The 20,495-nt window shown below is 36.9% G+C and overlaps 2 protein-coding genes across 4 annotated transcripts in view; one reads left to right on the top strand and one right to left on the bottom strand.

Moving 5' to 3' along the window:
* Window positions 1–20,495, bottom strand: part of LOC113239783 (frequenin-1) — a 169,831-nt gene that overhangs the window by 35,027 nt on the left and 114,309 nt on the right. The window lies entirely within an intron of this gene.
* On the top strand, window positions 1,615–2,621 carry LOC113239778. Its single transcript, XM_026476894.1, has 2 exons — window positions 1,615–1,676; window positions 1,755–2,621. The coding sequence occupies exons 1-2, from the start codon at window positions 1,668–1,670 to the stop codon at window positions 2,427–2,429; spliced, it is 684 nt and encodes a 227-aa protein (XP_026332679.1). The 5' UTR covers window positions 1,615–1,667; the 3' UTR covers window positions 2,430–2,621.

Raw genomic sequence — 20,495 nt, forward strand, 5'->3', positions numbered from 1 at the left:
TGTTGTCAGTACGTTAGTACACTATGATAAGGTCAAGGGTCATTTAGAAGGATTGTCGTTGGGAGTAGAGACGTGGACGGTTTTGTCAACTGTATAGGGTGGTGGTGTTTCAAAGATCAAGTGGACTATTTGACAATGTATTAGAAATTCGTGATTATCCAAACATGGCATATCATTTTACAACCATGTACGAGAAATGCCGTATTCTCCCTAAGGCCTGCTGTACATGAAAACGTAGGTACATATTGTGTGAAGTGATTAATTCCTGTAACAACGTAAACGACTACTGTACATGATGAAAATATCGCATTCCAATTTAGCACTACATGACCATATAGGGTACCTACAAAAATGCGTGAGCCATACAAAACTGAGGCGGTACTTGCTTGGATCTGAAGCATGTAATATTTAGTATATTATAATGTACAATGGGCTATTAGCGCTTTCCCCATTGCAGATTCCAAGGTCTTAGGAGGGTATATGTGTGAGACGAGCGCAAGATGATAGTGGATTACATAAACCACGAGAGACCCCAATAGATACCCAAGCAGGAGTAGATGAAGTCGAGCTGAGGATGATGATACATGAACAAACATTTTGGACTTGCCATAGCTAGTTAGAACCCAGCATCATACATACTGTATTAATTATTTATATTATATACCAAATGTCAAATTAACAGTGGTTTACAAAACATGTTTAATCTCTTCATCGTTAGCTGTAGCTAATTGTCTGTATAAATTTTACAAAATCAAAATGGTTACAATTGTATTTGTTTATTTATAGTCTTAAGTTCCGGGCATATAATTGTCGATTCCACTTTCCATTTAACATCAGGTGGACTGGAGTCATCTGCCTGTCACGCTAAAAAAAGTATTATTTTAACTATCTTGCTAAGAAGCAAGTTCAAAACAGAGAAAGAACATCTACAGACCTCGAACTTATCAAAATATTAAGAATATACATACAAGAAAGTGGATCACGTTTTGAACATTTCATAAACGAATTGCAAATACCGCAGATACATTGACTGTTTTAAGTTTCTTTTTTTTACTTCAATAAATTGTATAATTTACGGCTATCCTTTAAATTAAGGCACTATGTTACTTATAAGGAATTAATCCTTTTAATTGTCCCTTTCGAACGGCATCATAAAATACATGCTGTGCCTTTGCAAATACTCTATGTGCTTTTTATAAACACAATACAATATTTAAAATATTGTCCCTTCGTATCCCATAGATTTGGGACGACCTGTATATGTTTTACTTACAGTAAGAATTCTATAATGCGATTAAAGTTTAGTAGTGGTTTAATCTTTACGTTTAAATACCAAAGAAGTGTGTTTCTTTGTGTGGTCTTGTTCAGACAACTACAAACTTGTGTATTGGCAAAATGGAGTAAACGTTTATATATTAATCGGATTTCGATTTTTAAAAACTTACAAAGCGCACAATGGTGGAGAACAATGAATTTGTAAATGTGTAATCCATTGTTACTTTCCACTATTACTGTAAATACAGTTAAACATCCTTTGATAGAAAATTGTTGTCATAACAAAACCATGTCGTCTTGTTGCTTCACTTGGCTTTGAAACTCGTCGTCGAGCGGCCGTCACCTTCCTGATCTATACCATTGCATATACCTATCACTTAATCATTTTTAAGATGGAGAGTGTAAGTTGCACGAAATATATTTGAAAGAATATTCTTTACTTTAAAAATATTTTCAATAGTAAAAATTTTTGTCCACAGATCATTAAGGCCATGTTCGCCTTGTTAGTCTTCCCAGACGTTTTTATAGAGAGCCTTCCAATAAGAAATGGATTCTCTATAAAATTTAATCCGGTATCTACTAAAGAAGAATTTAGACCGCGAACCTTTGGTGCGCTTTTCGCGAAAATTTCCCAGGACTTTTCACCTGACGGCGACCTTAGGCGTGAATTGCTTTCAAAAACGCTTTCTTCACCAACCCCGGGGCTGGGAACAGGATGCACGAATCAAGTGGCACGGATAATTTTCCCGCACAAGTACTTCCAAACGAAGATGAACGACACGGCGCTCTTCAACAGTCAACGTTTCATAAATTTACCTAAAGTCAAGCCACCATTAAGTGATTATAAAATTTTAGTAGCCACGGCACCACCTAACGTCAAGTTGGGTCGAAGTAATGATGGTAAAAAGATCATTGTTTACATTGTTTTTCCTAACGATACAGAAGATCTGCCAGAGGAATATAACCTAAAATTTCCTGAAGTGTACTTCGTGACCAAATCAGACGTAACAGATGTACGAAAAGACAGATCGGAACCGTTGTTTCTTATTAATAACAACCGTACAGTAACAGGGTTAAGGAGTAAACATGTGGCCAAATTTGTTACATTTAAAAACCAAAGGTTTAATCATTACAGTTATAACTTAAGGCGTTAAAAAAGTTTCGGTTAGTGGAGAGTGATGCTCACGCAGGTATCTGGCGTCGAAACGTTCATGATTATAAACTGTAGTATTAATGCGGGAAACCTTCGCGTTTAGTAACGAAAACTGACCAAGTTTTTAAAACCGTCGCTCTGGCCAGCGTCAGCTGCTACGCGCCAATAAAAAAGAAAGAAAATCCAAATAACTAACGTAACTAAACTGTTCAGCAATTAATAAATAATTTATAACATTTCTGCTGTGTTCATTTCCTTTTCAACGTTACAGAGATTAATGTGAGTACAAATTTTTCTAAAAGAAAAGACATGCAAATATGACGTTAAAGTGTGTATTACCGTATATACTAATCACCGATAACTTACAGGTGAACTAACTGTCGGGAAGCCGCATACACGCTAGAGCGCACAGGCACAACATCTGTTGTGTAAAGACAAAGGAAAAAACTACGCCGCCGCCCTATCTTATCCATAAAAACTTAATGCGATGCCGTACACCTCCAGCAGTTGAATGCTGATGGATTACTGGCTGCTATACCGTACGCGTATCGCTGCCCATGTCCTTCAACGTAGTGCTCGGCGTGGTTCAGTGGAGAACAAAGAGAGTCTGATGGTTTCGTATAAATTTAAAGATCTTTTTTATTCGTTTTTCATTATGTATTCGTGTCTTAGTGTTTTTCACGAGAATGCCCTTAAACGATTTTTTTATTTACGATGAGATGGGACGAAAAAGTCGTGCGCCTGGTAGGAGGCGACGCATGTGCCCATAACAGTTGCAGTGTCGCTTAGAGCTTCAAATCGCAAACATATGAGGGGCACCGCCACTGTGCCCGTCACCCTGTGACATAAGTTCTAGTAACTCACAAATTCCATGTGTCTGTAATTTCGCCAGCACGCTTACTCTTCAAAACCGGAACGCAGTAAAGCTCACATTACAGCTGAAGAAGTAAAAAAAAAACTCTTTCCCAAGGAGCTCTAAAATTTGTCTTTGTTGTTCTTAAATAATACATAACAATAAATTAAATAATACAAAAGTCATAGCGGCTCATAAATAATACAGCTCTTTGGTGTGCAGTGTTTAAAGGTTTATGAGTATGTTAAGCTGGCAAGATGCAATTACAAAATTCCTCAGAACCTGTGGAAAAATAACACCGCCTTTTAATAAGTTTATAATGACCTTTGAACTACGCAACATATAACTTTATCAACTGATCTATTCAAGCTCTCTTAGAGTAAGATATAATAGTGACAGTTTTAAATATTAACCGAGATTGCCAAGCAACACGCGTCCACCTTCGGCCAGCTTTAGTACCGCCTTCGACAATAATAGAAGGACAAAATGCGTAATTTAGTAGCAGTAGAGCTCCATAGCTCCTTGTGAAAGAGTTCGTCCACGAAAGTACTCCGACCTTACCTATTTCTGCCACCAAGCAGAAACGTGAGCATTATTAGAGACATAAGTGGATAAGTCCCATGTGCCTGTAATTTCACCAGTACCTTTACCCTTCCAAACCGGAACGCAGTAAAATTCATGTTACTGCTTAGCAGCAGAAATAAGTAAGGTGGCAGTACTTGCCTGGACGAACTCTTTCAAAAGGAGCCATGAAGCTCTACTGCTATTAAAATTGTCATTCACCTAAAGTTAATAGTAATTATTAAATACAACAAATACAAAATATATTCGTTGATTTTAGGTGCTTTTAGAACGACACTAGCTGATACAGCAGTTACGTATGATCTGAGCATTTCTCGAAACAAAAAAGAAATCAATCCTGTGTGCCTACGTCCATTAAGTTATCAGACTGGTGTGTTCAGGATAGTTCGATGCGCACGACAGTTGTGGATGTTGTAAAACATTAGACCGTTATTGTGAGTTAGAGTTTGTTGCATTACCAGATGGTACCTAAATAAGAATATCTTGTGAAGGGTTGCGGAACCGATATGTGACACTTCTCTAAGGTAAATTACAAAATAATGTACGGAAAGGTTTCGAGTCGTCGAGTAGGCGCTTCAAGACTTTGTAAATAGACTTTCCCTGCAACGATGAAGGTATCAAACTGCACGTATAAATATATTATGAAAGCAGAATTAAAGAAAATTCTACTGGACAGTGTTATAAAATAACGTGAGTCCGCTTGGGCTCTTCCAGTTACACTAGCTTTGTAGGCTTCCTCCAAGTTTAGGGGACTTGTTTAGTACTCACACTAAAGCAATCCTGACAGGCATTGTTACATAACGTTACAACTCCGCTCTTTTTCGTATTACGATGTCCGGTATCTCGGAGCTACAGCTAATTGGTGTCGGTGGTGTTGGCGAAAGTTGCAAACGAAGAGAGAAACAACGGGATTTGTTGTGTTTTCAGTGGCATGAGGTAGCGATCCAACGTATCCCGTCTTAAAGGCTTTACTCCTCGCGGGCTATAAAGCTTTTGTGGCCCCAATACGACCAGTTTAAGATATCTTAGAATAATTCTATAAAGTTTAAAGGGGATAAAAACGTTTTCCAAATTGTCCAACCGTCCCTTTCGCACGATAAGAGTCAGGGGGGTGGGTCATGGTGATTGCATTCATAAAATCAGGGTTAGTAACATTGATACTAGAGGCGGGGTGAGAACGAAATCGATATTGTAAGGCCTGAAAAAGCAAATTTCGCATCAGTTAGGCAGTTTCTCCATTTGAGATTACGGTAGTGGACACAATAATTAATGTGGGAAAGTTCAGCACTGCCTGACTTGAATCCCTTCCTGAATAGACAAGAGGGCAGATCTAGACTTGTCGTCCTCACGGTCGTAGATTGTAGGTAAAGACCAGGGTCAACATTGTCAAGTATCGACTGTTACAGTAGCCAAGCCTTATGAGGACCGTCCATATTGCTTAGCAGGAAAGGGTATATTGGAAAACTCCCATGCCATTTCGTGTACGGTAAAAAACCATCTGGCATAGTTGTCCCACTGCTCTAGCCTGCGTTGTGGTACCCAGATAATAAGTAGAAGAGACACAATATCGACTCAAAAAATTTTAAGTGCTAAATTGTGAGAGTAAGTTATTTATTAAAAATTAATTAATAAATAACTTTGTAACATCAGTGCTGTGCATTTCTCTTGTCAAATTCACAGAAATAGAAGTACTGTCATTAAAACTACATTCCACAGTATATCCACTCATCAAATACTTCAAGAAATAATAGATTTTTAAAACAAATCTTTCGTAGTTTTATGATTTATATTATAAGAATAATTAACGCTATATTAAACATGATTTAACATTACAGTTCGCTTGTTTGAGGGCTCTCAGACAAAGAAATATTCAGAGTAACATTATAATTATAAATTCTACTTCGGGCGTAGATGATTTGCGGTACCCTCATCTTAAATTTGAATTTATAAATTAGTTAAATAATTGAAGCAAATTCTAATAAGTATTGACTCATGAATAACTTTTATAAATATCGTGTCCTTGGTATAACAAAGCCACATGTTATCATACGTCAAAAGTGCTTTTATCACGAGAAAGCCATAAAATTAACATGCACACATGTATGTGTGAAAAATTTATAACTCTCCTGTTTGCATAAAAGTTATCAACTCATTTAGTTCGTAGAATTTTTAGGCCTTTCTTTGGTAGGTCAATGCTTACTCCTGAAAAGTTCTCAGTTTGCCGATGTAATTTTATTACTCTATATGTTTTTATATGTACACTACACTATATGTTTTTATTTTCAACCAAGGCCGTTTGGAAAATATTTTTGGTAAAAATCCATATTTACATTTTTTTATCAAAGCATCATTGACAATATAACAACTTTAATGATATCATGAACGTTATGGACTTTCATTTTAAGCAGTCAAGTGTTTGTAATAGCTTCAAGTCTAGCTTCAATTTCGTTTAATAAGACTATAACTTTCCGTTTGTTTAAAAAAAAACATATTATTTTATTATTTGTATTTTAGTTTTCTTTTACTTATTTATATGGAACAGGGATTTCACACACAACGTATTTAACATTCAAATATAAAATCAAAATTTGGTAAGGCATAGTATAATGTATAAACCAATGAAATGTATTCAAATCGTGAGTAAGTAAACTACACCGTTTATTAAACACTACTTACTATTCATAAAGCAGATTCTAAGAATACGAAGAATACTAAGTTAACTAGATGCTCTTTCCATATAGACATTTGTTTCGAACTAAATAGAACCATCTAAACGGGTCAGTACAATCGATTTTTATCGTCGTAGAATTCAGAAGCTGTGTATATAACCTTTAGTATTAAGTTTTGATTTGTTATATTTTAAACCTGGCAACATTTTCATTCTATCCTTATAAATGAACTTGGGATTTTGTGAAGATGACTGCTGAGAACCAACAGTTTATTTTCATGAAGATTACTATTGTTTATCCAATTCTGTGTTGAGAAATAAATTGTCTTTTGAAACATTTGAAAATTTTATAGATTTATCATCATAACTACTTAACAGCTTGGTACTTTCTCTGAAGTAAGTAATTCTAACTCTTTAAAAAAACTACTATAAATAGTTTGTCAAACGGCGATTGTTCACCGGATCTTAAATTAGCCAAATTAAAAACTCAATATACCCTATTAATATTATTTAATCTAGAGCGTTTCAATAACGAAAGGAGGTTGTGCTGTTGATAGTTAAACGCCGCTATGAATTTTTCAGTAACATTTAGAAAACAGAGTCTATCAACTTGTGGTGAATGTATAAACAAACTGTAATAAAATAGTATTTGTATAATTGCAATAGATTTTGATATTACGATGTCATCGTATCGCAGTATTATATCTATCTTTTTAAAAACTCTAGAGCTCCTTGTGATAGGTTTGTCCAGAGAAGTACTGCCACCGTACCTATTTCTGCCGCCAAGCAGTAATGGTAAGGGTGCTGGTAAAATTACAGGCACATGAGACGCAGAGGTCTCACGTTCGATCCCGGGGCGGGTGACATATTTAAATGGCCTACATTTATTTCTCTCGTGAGTTTGGGTGTAATTAGTGGTAGTCTATGTGGGTGTCCACGGCACCCGCGACACAGGGTTTCCCTAGTGCGGAGCTATGTTGAGTGTGTGCTTTATTATTGTTATGATATCTATTTTAGACATAGATAACTCGTAGTTAAGTCGTATCTGAAAACAACAGTATCCTAAATATTTTTAAGTGTGCTTAAACAGGGTCTGTTTAAGTGACATGTCTCTTACCGGAACTTGGTACATCGTACAAGAGCATTAATGATTATGAACAATGCGGTGAGACGTTTTATACATTTTAATTTCTAAATAGTATTCTGTGTCCATTTGTAGAAATAAATAATCTGCAGAAATTGTTTCCAGAAATAGTTTTAAATAGTGGATTAATTTCACCGGTACAAGGAGTTACAGTATTTCCTGTGTGTGGGTGTGTGCTAAACGCTATTGTTCGTCTGTCGTTATGTAATTGTTGCACACTTATGTCTGCTGTCTTTCATTTGTTATAGTTTAACATATTTATAAGTACGAAAAACACTTCTTGAGAATTTCTCACATTTAGTCCCGAGTTTACAAAACATATAATGTATAACAACTTGTAGTTGGTTGTACCCTAGACATTCAAAAGGTTGAGAATGCGATGTTTCTTTTTAGTTAATAACAAAAAGTGCGTATATTCTTGATTATACTTCCTTTGTTCTTAATCATTTTATTGACTGTGGTGCTATGAAAAACATTTTATAACTGCCGCCTTCAGTGCTGTAAACAGATATATTTGCATTAGTCGCAAAAGGGTAGTTCCTCTGTTCGATCTCCGTCGATCGATTACTCCTGTCATTACCAAAATCCTCGAAAGACGACTATGACTAAAGAAGACTATATAAGTTAACATATTTCCTTTACAGGAAACACCCTTTTATAACACCCTTGTCCAGAACAGCCGGATTACATACCGGCCATGATATGACTACCGCTCTCACGAAAATCACAGTCGACATTGGTATAGACCTGGAACAAGGCCAATGAAATCTATTGTTATTTGAAGTGCTACGTTCTTTTGACAATTCGTGTAGTTATAGATTGAATTGAGTAGTTATAGATTGGTTTCGAAGCAACCTTTGTGGACATGGGCAGTGCGTAAGTGCGTAATTTCTCTACGTGGCGTTCCGAGACTCTTCAACGGGGGAGTCCGTTCTCCTCTTTTGTTTTCTATCTTATAAACTCCATTACACACTCCCTCACTTCTTCTCATCATCTTCCTTCACCCAATGTTGACTTTGAATGCTTATTGGAGTTATTTATTTAATCCAAATGTTAACTCCTCCAAAACACAATGTGCTATCATTGGCAGCACTCTAGCACTTGATTTGCTTCTCTTGTTCATTTCGACTTGGATGTAATTTTTGATCAGTATCTTACGTGGAAGGCGCTGATTGATGAGGTTAACAGGAAAGGGTTTGGTACGCATTTCTCACTGAGAAAACTTGAAAAACTTTTTTCCGAGATAGAAAAACAACTCTCTGGCCCAGAGAGAAACTAAGTAAGTAAATAATTAAGTCGTAACTACGAGAAAGTAACACTAAATTCTTACATTTTTTATGAAATCATTGCCAACCCTTATAAATATGTCTGATTGCTAGGCTCGGCCTTGGAGGAGAGGGTTTAAGCTTAAGCCTTGTTCAACCACGCTGACTTAATGCGCACCTCTTCGAATGAGTTATATGAGCCTTCTCTGACATGCAGGTTTTATCACAAAATTTCTTTGACTACTACTTACAGCAACAGAATTTAGTAAACACACTAGAAAAGACAGTGGCAGTGTCTATCATCTGGTGGGTATCAAACTCTTGTATATCAAATTGTTCATTTATGAGGCAAGAATTCTACCAATAATCAAACACTGCTCTAACGAATTTCTATTAATTTATAAGTTGTCAAGAGCACATGAAGCTTGACACTTAAGACTTAAATCCAACTCTATGCCGCTTTCGATAAGAACGGTCAAAAGTACAAAATGTGTCAAGCTTGATGTTCTCTTGACTGTACAAAATAACATTTTACATTATGTTTTATTTCCAATAGGGTAGTGTTGAAAATATGCCTATATACTTATAACAAATTTTTCAAAAGGTATTTTTAGTACAAAACTTTTATTTGTTATGCACGAAACCCCCTTAATGTAATTATTGTGTCCTGTATTTAGGTCGGCAGGAAGAAAATTCTTTTAGAAATAAGCAGTACGTTATGCTTGTATTTTCCTTTTTACCTAATATGACTTGTGTTATCCTGTGCAATAAATGATTGAAGAAATAAATTTCACTCAAGCGTTTTGTATACATAGTACAATTGAAAAATATACGCGTAATTTCTCATTTTATAGTCTTATTCCCTACGCAGACAGACGCGATAGAAAATTAAGTATCTAATCAATATTAAGTCACAAAATAACAAAATTATGAAACAGCAGCTGATTTAATTTCATTTAAATTATTACTATTGGTTCCAATCTACACTGAGTTAAAAATAAAATACGAAGTCGTAAAAACTTACTTGTGATATAACGCCGATTTTAAACCGGCTATTTTAATCTCGTTAACGTTTATACCGCTTAGAGGTGTCTTCAGCGAGATTCAACATAACTCCTCTCGCAGAGCCTTTAACATTCGCTATACAAAGTCTTCCGTTCCATATTTTTTCAGACTGTAATAGTTTCACTACCTTTGTTTGAAAGTCTGTCAAGTCTGAGAAGAAGTCGCGTGTCGAGGATTTCGATAAAAGGTCGAATTCAATATTATTTTACTTGAATTTTACAAATTTTACGTACCTACTATAATGGTTTACATGAGATTAAATTTTTAGTATCTGCGCACGGTGAAAGAAGTTACCTGTAGTTGTGGTTGTTGCTGACGTTTCTTAGTGATTGAAGTTTAATTCAATATGTATAAAACTTAACTTAACTTAAACTGGTATCTAATAATTTAGGACTATTCGAGGGTAGGACGCCCTCTAAAAGACAGCTAGTAGATGGATGGGGCAAGCTGAGGACCTATGTCCAATGAACTGTGAGATGTAAATTATTATTCAAGAATAGAGCGAATAGGCATTTTTTAGACAAACACATACGACAGTCGTCGGTCACATCATCACTCAACATCAGGTGAGAATGAGGCGAAACGTCCATCTATCACGTGTTAAAAGAGACCAGTTATAACAGTGACGGGAGTTTTATAAAATTTACTGTTTACTCCTTGGCGGCAGAAATAGGTAAGGTAGTACTTCCCTGGATTAACTCTTTCACAAGGACCTCTCCTGCTGCTATGTATAATGGACAAAGACGTGATAAAATAGCCTAATGGTTTGACCTACCGCCTCTCACATCTGAGTTTCTTGGAATTTATGTGCGAAATTTAATTTGAAATTTACCATGAGCTTTACGGCGAAGGAAAACATCATGACGAAACCTTAACGTTGAAGAAGTTTCACAACCTTTGGAAAACGTGTGAAGTCCCCAACCTGCATTGGGCCAGCAGGGTGGATTATGGTTTAAACCCTCGCCTGAGAGGAAACCCGTGCCCAGCAGTGGGACGTACAAAAGGGTTGATGATGATGATGATGATCACTGTTTAATTACCATAAGCATTATTTGAACACGAATTCTCGTACATAGGTACGTACTATATGAACACCTGTACTTGAACATACAATACTCGGTGAAAGGCCAATGTGAAAATTGTTAATATGGATGTTACACCTACTATGTACTTATATACAAAAAAAAAAACGTTGTTCAAATGGAAAATATATAAAATATCTGTAGTAGCGTCGTCGTCGAAATAAAGCGACCGAAAATAACTACACTCAACTTTTCCATTTTCATAAATACGTCAATTTTAGTGCATAGTTTAACTACTGCAATGTGTTTGGTTATTTGCTTTCGTATCATAAAACGAATATAATAATTTACAAGTTGTTGAATAGAATTCGCATACTCTCGAGACTTTCCTTAGATATTTATTTATACAAAGATAATAAAGTAGTGTTATAGGTATTAAAGGGATTTTTTTTTAAAGTATAAATTAATTTATAAAAATAATATTATTACATTACAGTAAAATGTTTTGGATTCAAGCTTTATTATTCTGTGCCTATCCATCTTAGAGAGATGATCACTCCGTTTATTAGACTTAAAGTATAATAACAGTAAAGACTCATTGAAGCCACTGATAATTTGAAGATACCGCATTCTCAGTGGCGGTGGTACCGGAATCTCTTTCCAACGACGTCGAGATAAAAAGCACTCATCAATCAAAATGGTAATAGCCATGACGTAACAGCTATTCTTGAAAAAATGAAAGTAACTAAATACTCTTTTTGAATGAAGGATATATAACGTGTCATAATTCTTTACTGAGACCTGTAGTTGATTGTACATATTATCTATAAACGATCTAGATAATAACAGAAAAAATAGCTAATAAATGAGCTTTAAATTGGAAGCTTTATAGAGGCGTAGTGAATGCCAATATGTCATGTCGAAAGCATTGTTCCTTTGTAGCCTTAGCAACCTTGCCATGGAATCAAGTTTCATCTCTATTTGATCAAAGAACTCTATTGTCGGTTTTTCTTGTCTCGTCCCTTCCAATATAACTAACAGGTTTTTGATATAGTTGTAACTACCGTTGTAACTAACTATTTTCTTACTGAATAACAGCGTTATGCCATGAATGTACCTAAGTGCTCGTGGCCTCGCCTCCTCACATTCGCACTATAGGTGCAACCTATGAACTATCACAGTGAGTACGTGCTGGAATGACCTCCAGATAAAACGCTAAAACGTTGTTTAATTTAAAAAAAGATGTACCGAAATCGGGTAGCAACTGGTCCCCGATTAAAACAACTTATCAGCATAAAATTTATAATTAATAGGGACCAATAAAAAATAATACACGGAGAGTCTTTAAACTTTAACTTATTCATCATCATCATATCAGCCGGAAGACGTCCACTGCTGAACGTAAGTCTCCCCCAAAGAACATTAAAACTAACTATACTTAAGTTATTACTAGTTAAGTATTACTTAAGATAGGTTATTACTTGGTGTACACTTCTCATATTGGCTTGGTGCAATACAAGCGAATAGGTAGACCCAAGTGGAGATTGATATTCGTCAATGTTGAGTCTTTAACCTTTTTGTCCACATCACTCAACTGTATTTCCTATTAGTTTTTAAATATTATGGTTCCTACGGTTTGTGGAGAAATTAATGTCTTTTTATTTTATCTTATATTGTACTCGTGCTCTTGCTGTATATTTGTTATTAAACATCTTTATATCATTGGCACCTTTGCAATACCCGCTGCATTTTATTATATTGCGTAATGAATTCGTAAAAAACAAGCTGGTCACATCGTAAATATATAATTTATAAACATTCTTCGAGAAGAGAATAATGAATATTAATAAGGCATTTGCGTGCAATATTTTGATTTTAAGCCGTCCCCTTAGAAGCAATATATACGACATAGCGCATATTTTTAGTTATATCGCGCCTATTACGAAGCCGTGTCATGGTCAATGGTAATTTGTTAATCTAATCAACACCAAAACAATCTTTAAAACGTGCGCTGTTTTGAGACTTTTAATTCAGTGCCATTGACACTACTCGAAAGAGATGTAAGAAAAGCAGTGTTCGCTACGAATTCTACTAGTGAATATTTGAAAATATAATTAAGAGAGTTGTGTGCAATAACAAATCGTCTGTTTGTAGGTAAAACTACATAAGTGACATTTTCCACAAAAAGTCTTTAATTTATATAGCTATGGTAAGAAAATCACTATCTTTCTGCACGTGAAATTCAATAACAAAAAAGCTATAAACTTAATAAGAGTTTTATTTGCAGAATGATGATGAATTTTTTACAACTGGTACATAATTTGGAGATTTTTGTGGAAAATGTCACTTATGTCGTTTTACGTTTAAGCAGACAAAATTATACTTTTTAGACAAACAAAGTCCATTTATTACATTAGGTAGATGTAACTCTACGTGTATCAGGAATGTGATCTCAACGGAGAGAGAAAAAACAAAACTTCGAGGCTTTTAGGCCGTTGATATAGCGATAAAGAAATATGTTGTCGTAAGTGCCGATCGATGAAGATTACTAGATTTAGTGCACTACTTTCACTAGTGGTGTAGATCATTTACAATGTTTATTGTTTTTTTCATCATGATATGACTTTAGATAGGTACTCGTAATAATCTGTTTATTTGATTAATGATAATGATAAAGTTTCTACATTTATATTTTACATGACATTATATTTATACTAGTATATAGTGTCTTCAGTGATTTTTTATTTTTTATTTCATCAAGTGACGGCACGAACAAGTCGTACGCCTGATGGTAAGCTACACGCCTGTCCATAACAGTTACAATGCCACTCAGAGTTTTAAATCTCAAAGATCTGAGGGGCACTATCACTACGCCCGTCACCCTGAGACATAAGTTGACAAGTCCCATGTGCCTGTAATTTCACCATACTATTTTATTTAATAAAGCTAATCAACTAAGTACATTTTTAAATTTGACGTATCTGTATACGTTAAATATAAAAAAACGAAATATTTAAAACTACGTGGGGCGCACTATAAGTTTCCAGAATGAATAAGAAAAAAATAGTATAAGTGGTCAGAAATGAATTTATTGTTTCTCAAAATATTTTATGTTAGCGTTAATGCACTTTTTTCATATGAATGAACCAATTTTGAAAACATTTGTGCCACTCCTCCGTGACAATCTCTAAAACATATTTTTCAAACTCTTCGAGCCTCTTAAGGTGACGAAAATCGCTGACCGCGAAACTGGTTCTTAATTTTAGTAAATAAATAAAAGCCACAAAGTGCCAGGTCGGAACTGTACGCGGAATGGCTCCCAAGGTCAACGTTGTTCACCTTCAAAAATTTATTTGTCTGTCTGGCCGTGTGAGAACTGGCGTTATAGTGGTGCAAGATGATACAGCGTTGACGGTTATTTTTACAGAGTTTGTCAATAACTTCCGGCAAACAAACGGTCGTGTACCAATCATTATTCACGCTACAACGATTCTCCAAAGCAACAGTAGCCACGTGTTCAGTTTTATTAAAAAAAGAAGCCATCATCCGCTTAGGGGCACTTTGCACGCGCGCCACTTTGGGGTGGTTTCAGCTCACCTCGAAAGACCCATACGCTCGATGGCTGCTTTGTTTTAGGATCGTAACTATAAATCCATGTTTCGTCACCTGTTACTATGTCCCACACCAAATTGGACGCCCCTTCGTTGAATCTAGTAAGCATAGCATTGCACCAAGTGACGCGATCCGTTTTTTGAGCCTCAGTCAAATTGTGTGGGATCTACCAAGGGCACAGTTTCTTCACACCCAAATGTTTGTGTACTATTGAATTTGACTCATGCTTACGCCTAAAGATACCCGAATGTCATGGTATGTCACATGCCTGTCTGTTGATCATACGGCGCACAGCATCGATGTTTTTGTTGTTCACACCAGTGGACGGGCGACCATAACGAAATTCGTCACTGAGATTCACACGACCGCGTTTGAATTCTGCAAACCAGCTACAAACAGTCGTCTTGCATGGTGCTTCATCGCCAAAAACAGTTTGGAGCCGAGCAAAGCTCCGCTGAGCTGTTCAATTACGCTTAATGTAGAAAATAATACTACGAACATTTTCACGAGTTAAATCCATGGTGATGTAGACAACCAATTTCTAAGATGACGTCTCAATGTAAAAACAAGTGACAGTCAGATGAAACAAACTGTATTCTACAGCCAAAGAGTTCCATTTTCAAATGTTGTAATTACTTTTTAAATATTGTTTATGTAAGTGGCCAGTTCCGAAAACTTACAGTGCGCCCTATGTTGTACTATGCATGAATTTAAAGCACTGCATTACACAAAGGTATTATTTTGGAAGCACGAGAGTATGACCAGTCAGTGTATACATATATAACTATATCAAATCAAATTTACATTCAACAATTTGTATACCTACATATAGCAGAAGCAGACAAAATTAAGCAAAACAAAAACAGTTACATAGCTCGCCCAAGGTTTAACTTCACTAAATAAATAAATAATAACTATTTTTAATATATACACGCATATAGTGTTTACAGAAATAGAGAGTCTCGTTTGTTCAAGACGGTAATTGGAAACGGAGGTTAATACATTTAACAGATTTGCTCTGTTTGCAAATAAATAACCTTGCTTGACTCTCTAAATCAAAAAACTAACTTTTATGAGCTTACTGTCACGGAGGTGCTAACAAGAGTTTCAGGAGGTTATTATAATTTGTCAATTCAAAATATGGTGTTATTACATTGTGTATCACATGCATTAAAAAGTATCTAGTAGCAGTAGTGTAATCATAACATAAATAGGTACTAAAATCTCAAACCTATTACTTAGGCCATTCGACAAAGACTCGTGGCCTAAACACGGTACTAGACTTTAAGAACCCTTATTATGCAACGACTCTATAAATACTATAATTGTCTTGTCTTTTGTTTCTTTCTATGACATTTCCCTCCCAAAATTCCTATTCCGATTAACATCAAATAACTGCTTTTATATACCCAATGATCTTATATATTTTACTTCACCATGACCCTTCCTTTGTTAAACTCTTTTGTGTAAACGTCGACCATTTTGGGCTTAAATTATAATACAAAACCATTGACCTACCTAAAAACATATAATTTTTTGTAAAAGTTTTTTGTACCTACTATACTTTTTATAGTACAGTGTTATATATTTTTCCATTTTTTAAATATATTTCAAGCGCTGTTTGTGAACCGAATGATATTAATATCATTAAGTTTAAATCGAATTGTGGAACTCGAATGGAAATTGTTATAAACTTCTGTTATTATTAATTAATTCTTTCACATTTTTACTTTTGCAGTAAGATACATAGACGTTTCCTTTTAAGCATAACAATGCACACGAGTGCTATAAAGGAACGTCCTTTACAACAATAGTATATAATTTATAACAATATATTAAAGATTTATGCTAGTGGACTGTATTATAATATTCGAGAAAAAGAAATTACAAACTTTAGTGACGTGTGTGGCGGCGACCGTTTCGTGATGAGAGTTTTGTGATACGCCTTTGCTCTTGTCTCTAGCGAACCCGGACTTGGGTATGGACTCGCTGGGGTTTGTGGTTAGCTGCAGAGACGGACATGTTTGTCTGCCCCGGTTTTGCATGTGTCCGGGGCGTCTGTCTCGTGAGCAGCTAGCGCGTCTTAGTAGCGGTCTAGTTGAGGGCCTGTATGCGAGGAGATGCGCGGGGCACGTGAGTTGCCCTTTAAGTTGGAAGCTATGTCCGGACATTGTCGAAGGACACTGCGACTGGCATCTCCGGCACTCGCCCGGAGAGCTAGTAGAGGATAAGCTAGATATCCTCCGGTCCCTTCAGCTGCTTAGGTTATTGGGAACTGGAGACACGTCGTTTTTCAGCGTCGGGAAGTGAGCGTATCTTACAGCTCCGCCACCAATGAGGAGATATGATAGTGGACTCAGAGTCGACGGATTAGCGGTGGCCACTGCTAGTTGTGCCATGCGCAACGGGAAGTGAGCGTGCCTACAGCTCCGGTACTAATAATAATAAAAAAAATAAATAACGATAATAATAATAATGACAATGACAATAATAACAATAATAATAAATTATATACTGTACAGTATCGCTCTCACCTTTTCTTCTGTGCTCGCATCATAAGGCCTTGTTTTCTTTTCTGAGAATAATCTGCTACATATGTACCTACGTAGCTGAGAACAAATTGCTATAAAGATAATGGCTTTCAGTCGAATATCTGATTTTTTATAGTACATGATATTTATCAGAGCACGCTACGCTCCCTCCCCCATCAAGAATTGTGTTGTTGTCACGCTACCTCAAATAGGGACGCCTACAGTACACTCAGACAGATTGCACCAAGGCACAAGGCACACAAAAATATTATTCAAAGTATTTTTGGAAGAATCTTGCTATTTAGTTTCTTTTTACGCATCTATGTCCTGAAAGCCCAAGTTGGTTACGAGATCTGAAAATATCTGTTTCATCTTAATACCCTAAAGATTTCGAATCTTTCAAGTCCATTTTTGGTCATTTGTAGTTCTGTTGTTTATATTTTGTAACATTGAATGTGAATAATGAAATAAGAAATTCTCTACTATATAGTTGATATTTTCAAACCATAAAATAACAGCGCAACATAAATATCATAGAGCATACTGTCATCAAACCATTTATATGTCCCAGTGCTGGGTATAAGTCTCCTCTCAGGCAAAAACTTAGGCCATAGTCCGCCACACTCACTTATTCAAAATTTGTAATTGACATCCCTGGGACAGGGCGTTGAACTCTGACAAATAAATTTAATCTGAAAAGTAATTATGACGTCATAGTTACGGGTAAACGCAGCCTTATTAGATAAAAATCTGTCCACAGATGGATACGGTTAATAAAGTTACCAATATGATATCCAATGAAAAATTACCCCGAGCGGGAAACTATAATGAGATGATCTTAAAAACACAGGACGCAACGTTAAATAAAGCTACTCCGTTTCAGAGCAATTTGGGACCTTTGAAAAGTCTTATCTTGATACATAGGGCGCTCTATAAGTTTCCGGAACTGGCCACTTACATAAACAATATTTAAAAAGTAATTACAAAATTTGAAAATGGACTCTTTGGCTGTAGAATACAGATTGTTTCATCTGACTGTCACTTGTTTTTACATAATGGCGTCATTTTAGAAATTGGTTGTCTACATCACCATGGATTTAACTCGTGAAAATTTTCGTAGTATGATTTTCTAGGACTTTAAGTGTAATTTAACAGCTCAGCGGAGCTTCCCTCGGCTTCATAGTGCTTTTGGCGATGAAGCACCATGCAAGACGACTATTTATAGCTGGTTTGCAGAATTCAAACGCGGTCGTGTGATTTTCAGTGCCGAATTTCGTAATGGTCGCCTGTCCACTGCCTTGAACAACAAAACATCGATGCTGTGCGCCGTATGATCAAAACAGACAGGCATGTGATGTACCATGAGATTCGGGCATCTTTAGGCATAGGCATGAGTCAAATACAATCAATACTACACAAATATTTGGGTGTGAAAAAGCTGTGCTCTCGGTGGATCCCACATAAAAAATCGCGTCACTTGGTGCAATGCCATGCTTACCAGGTTCAACGAAGGGGCGTCGAATTTGGTGTGGAACATAGTAACAGGTGACGAAACTAAAACATTTATAGTTACGATCCCAAAACAAAGCAGCAATCGTACGTACGGGTCTTTCGAGATGAGCCGAAACCAACCAAAGGGGCGCGCATGCAAAGTGCCTTTAAGCGGTCGATTGCTTCTTTTTTAATAAAACTGGACACGTCGCTACTGATGCTTTGGAGAACCGTTTTACCATGAATAGTGATTGGTACACGACCATTTGTTTGCCGGGAGTTATTGACAAACTCCGTAAAAATAACCGTAAACGCCGTATTATCTTGCACCACGATAATGCCAGTTCTCACACGGCCAGACAGACAATTTTTTTTATACATGACAGGCAAATGACTCCACTCCACCTGATGTTAAGTGGAAAGTGGTATCCAAACGCGAAGGAACCTAGTGCAGCGATGAAACCCTCACTGCACTAGCCACCTCCACCCTGCCTGCCTACAATATGCCTCTTCACGCCTCGTTTGAAGGATATTGTAAAAGGGAGAGAAGACATGTGCCGGAAGGGAGTTCCATTTGTCAACCGTGCGGCAGAGAAAGGAGCCACCGAACCTTTTAGTACGCGATGGAATGCGGCAGGTAGTGAAACGGTGACTACGAAGGCCAGCACGCGTGCTTCTGAGCAGGAACGGGGAAAGGGGGATGAGGTTGAACAGCTCTTCAGAGCACTCACCATGGTACATGCGGTAAAAGGCGCTAAGCGATGCAACATCTCTACGCAGTTGCAGAGGTTCAAGGCGTGATGAGACCTCTTCGTCGCCTATAATTCGAGTAGCACGACGCTGTAATTTATCCAAGGCATCGAGTAGGTACTTGGCGGAGCCGTCCCACAAGTGCGAACAATACTGTAACTGGGACGTAGCTCTAATGCGTAGCGAGAGGTACTTCTAAGAATATAAACTGGGATTAACTTCAAAGATTTGGTTTATTTCACATCTTTTACATGGTTTATACTTTCAGTCTAGGATGTAATATGTAATATGTCAAGATCTTCTGTTTTCTTATTTCAATTCTTCAAAAGCATTCTAATTACAAAAACTATATTCACTAGCTATATTCAGCCAGCAATTCTACTCATAGAGCAGAGCCTAGACTACAATACTCAACGCAAGACCGGACCTGTGTTTTGTACAGCAGGCATAACTGGTCCGGCGTGAAAAAACGTCGCACCTTGTTCAGGACTCCGAGTTTCCGTGAGGCTGTTTTGATCACAGATTCGATGTAGCTCCTTGGATTTAAATTACAGCAGATTTCCATACCGAACAAGGTAAAACTGCTCTGAGGTGAAAGTGCTGTGCTCATCAGAGAAGGCATGGGAAGGAACGGTGACAATTTTGTTGTTAACGCGTAAACCTGTGTTTTCTTGGCGTTGAACTCAACAAGATTTCTAGATCCCCATGCAGAGATGAGGTCCAATATTCTATTGAGCTCACCGACAAGATCAGATCGCTCTCTGTCAGTATCGGCGCGCCCAGCTGCGGGGAATCCGTGATATCCCCCATGAACAGTGCTATCATCTGCATAACAATGAATATTCCCAAGTGGAAGCATATCATTGATATGCAGAAGGAAAAGCGTGGGAGATAGGACGGATCCCTGCGGTACGCCGGCGTTCACATTCACGAACCTCGAAATGCTGCCGTCAGAAACGACGCGAATTCTCCGCTCACGATGGAAATCGGCAATCCAGCTGCATAACTGAGTTGGCAAACCGTACGCCGGGAGCTTGGAGAGAAGAGCTTTGTGCCAGACCCGATCGAACGCTTTGGCTATATC

The sequence above is a fragment of the Hyposmocoma kahamanoa genome, unplaced genomic scaffold, assembly GCF_003589595.1.
Source record: "Hyposmocoma kahamanoa isolate Upper Pololo Valley unplaced genomic scaffold, ASM358959v1 100021, whole genome shotgun sequence".
In the NCBI taxonomy this organism is placed as follows: domain Eukaryota; kingdom Metazoa; phylum Arthropoda; class Insecta; order Lepidoptera; family Cosmopterigidae; genus Hyposmocoma; species Hyposmocoma kahamanoa.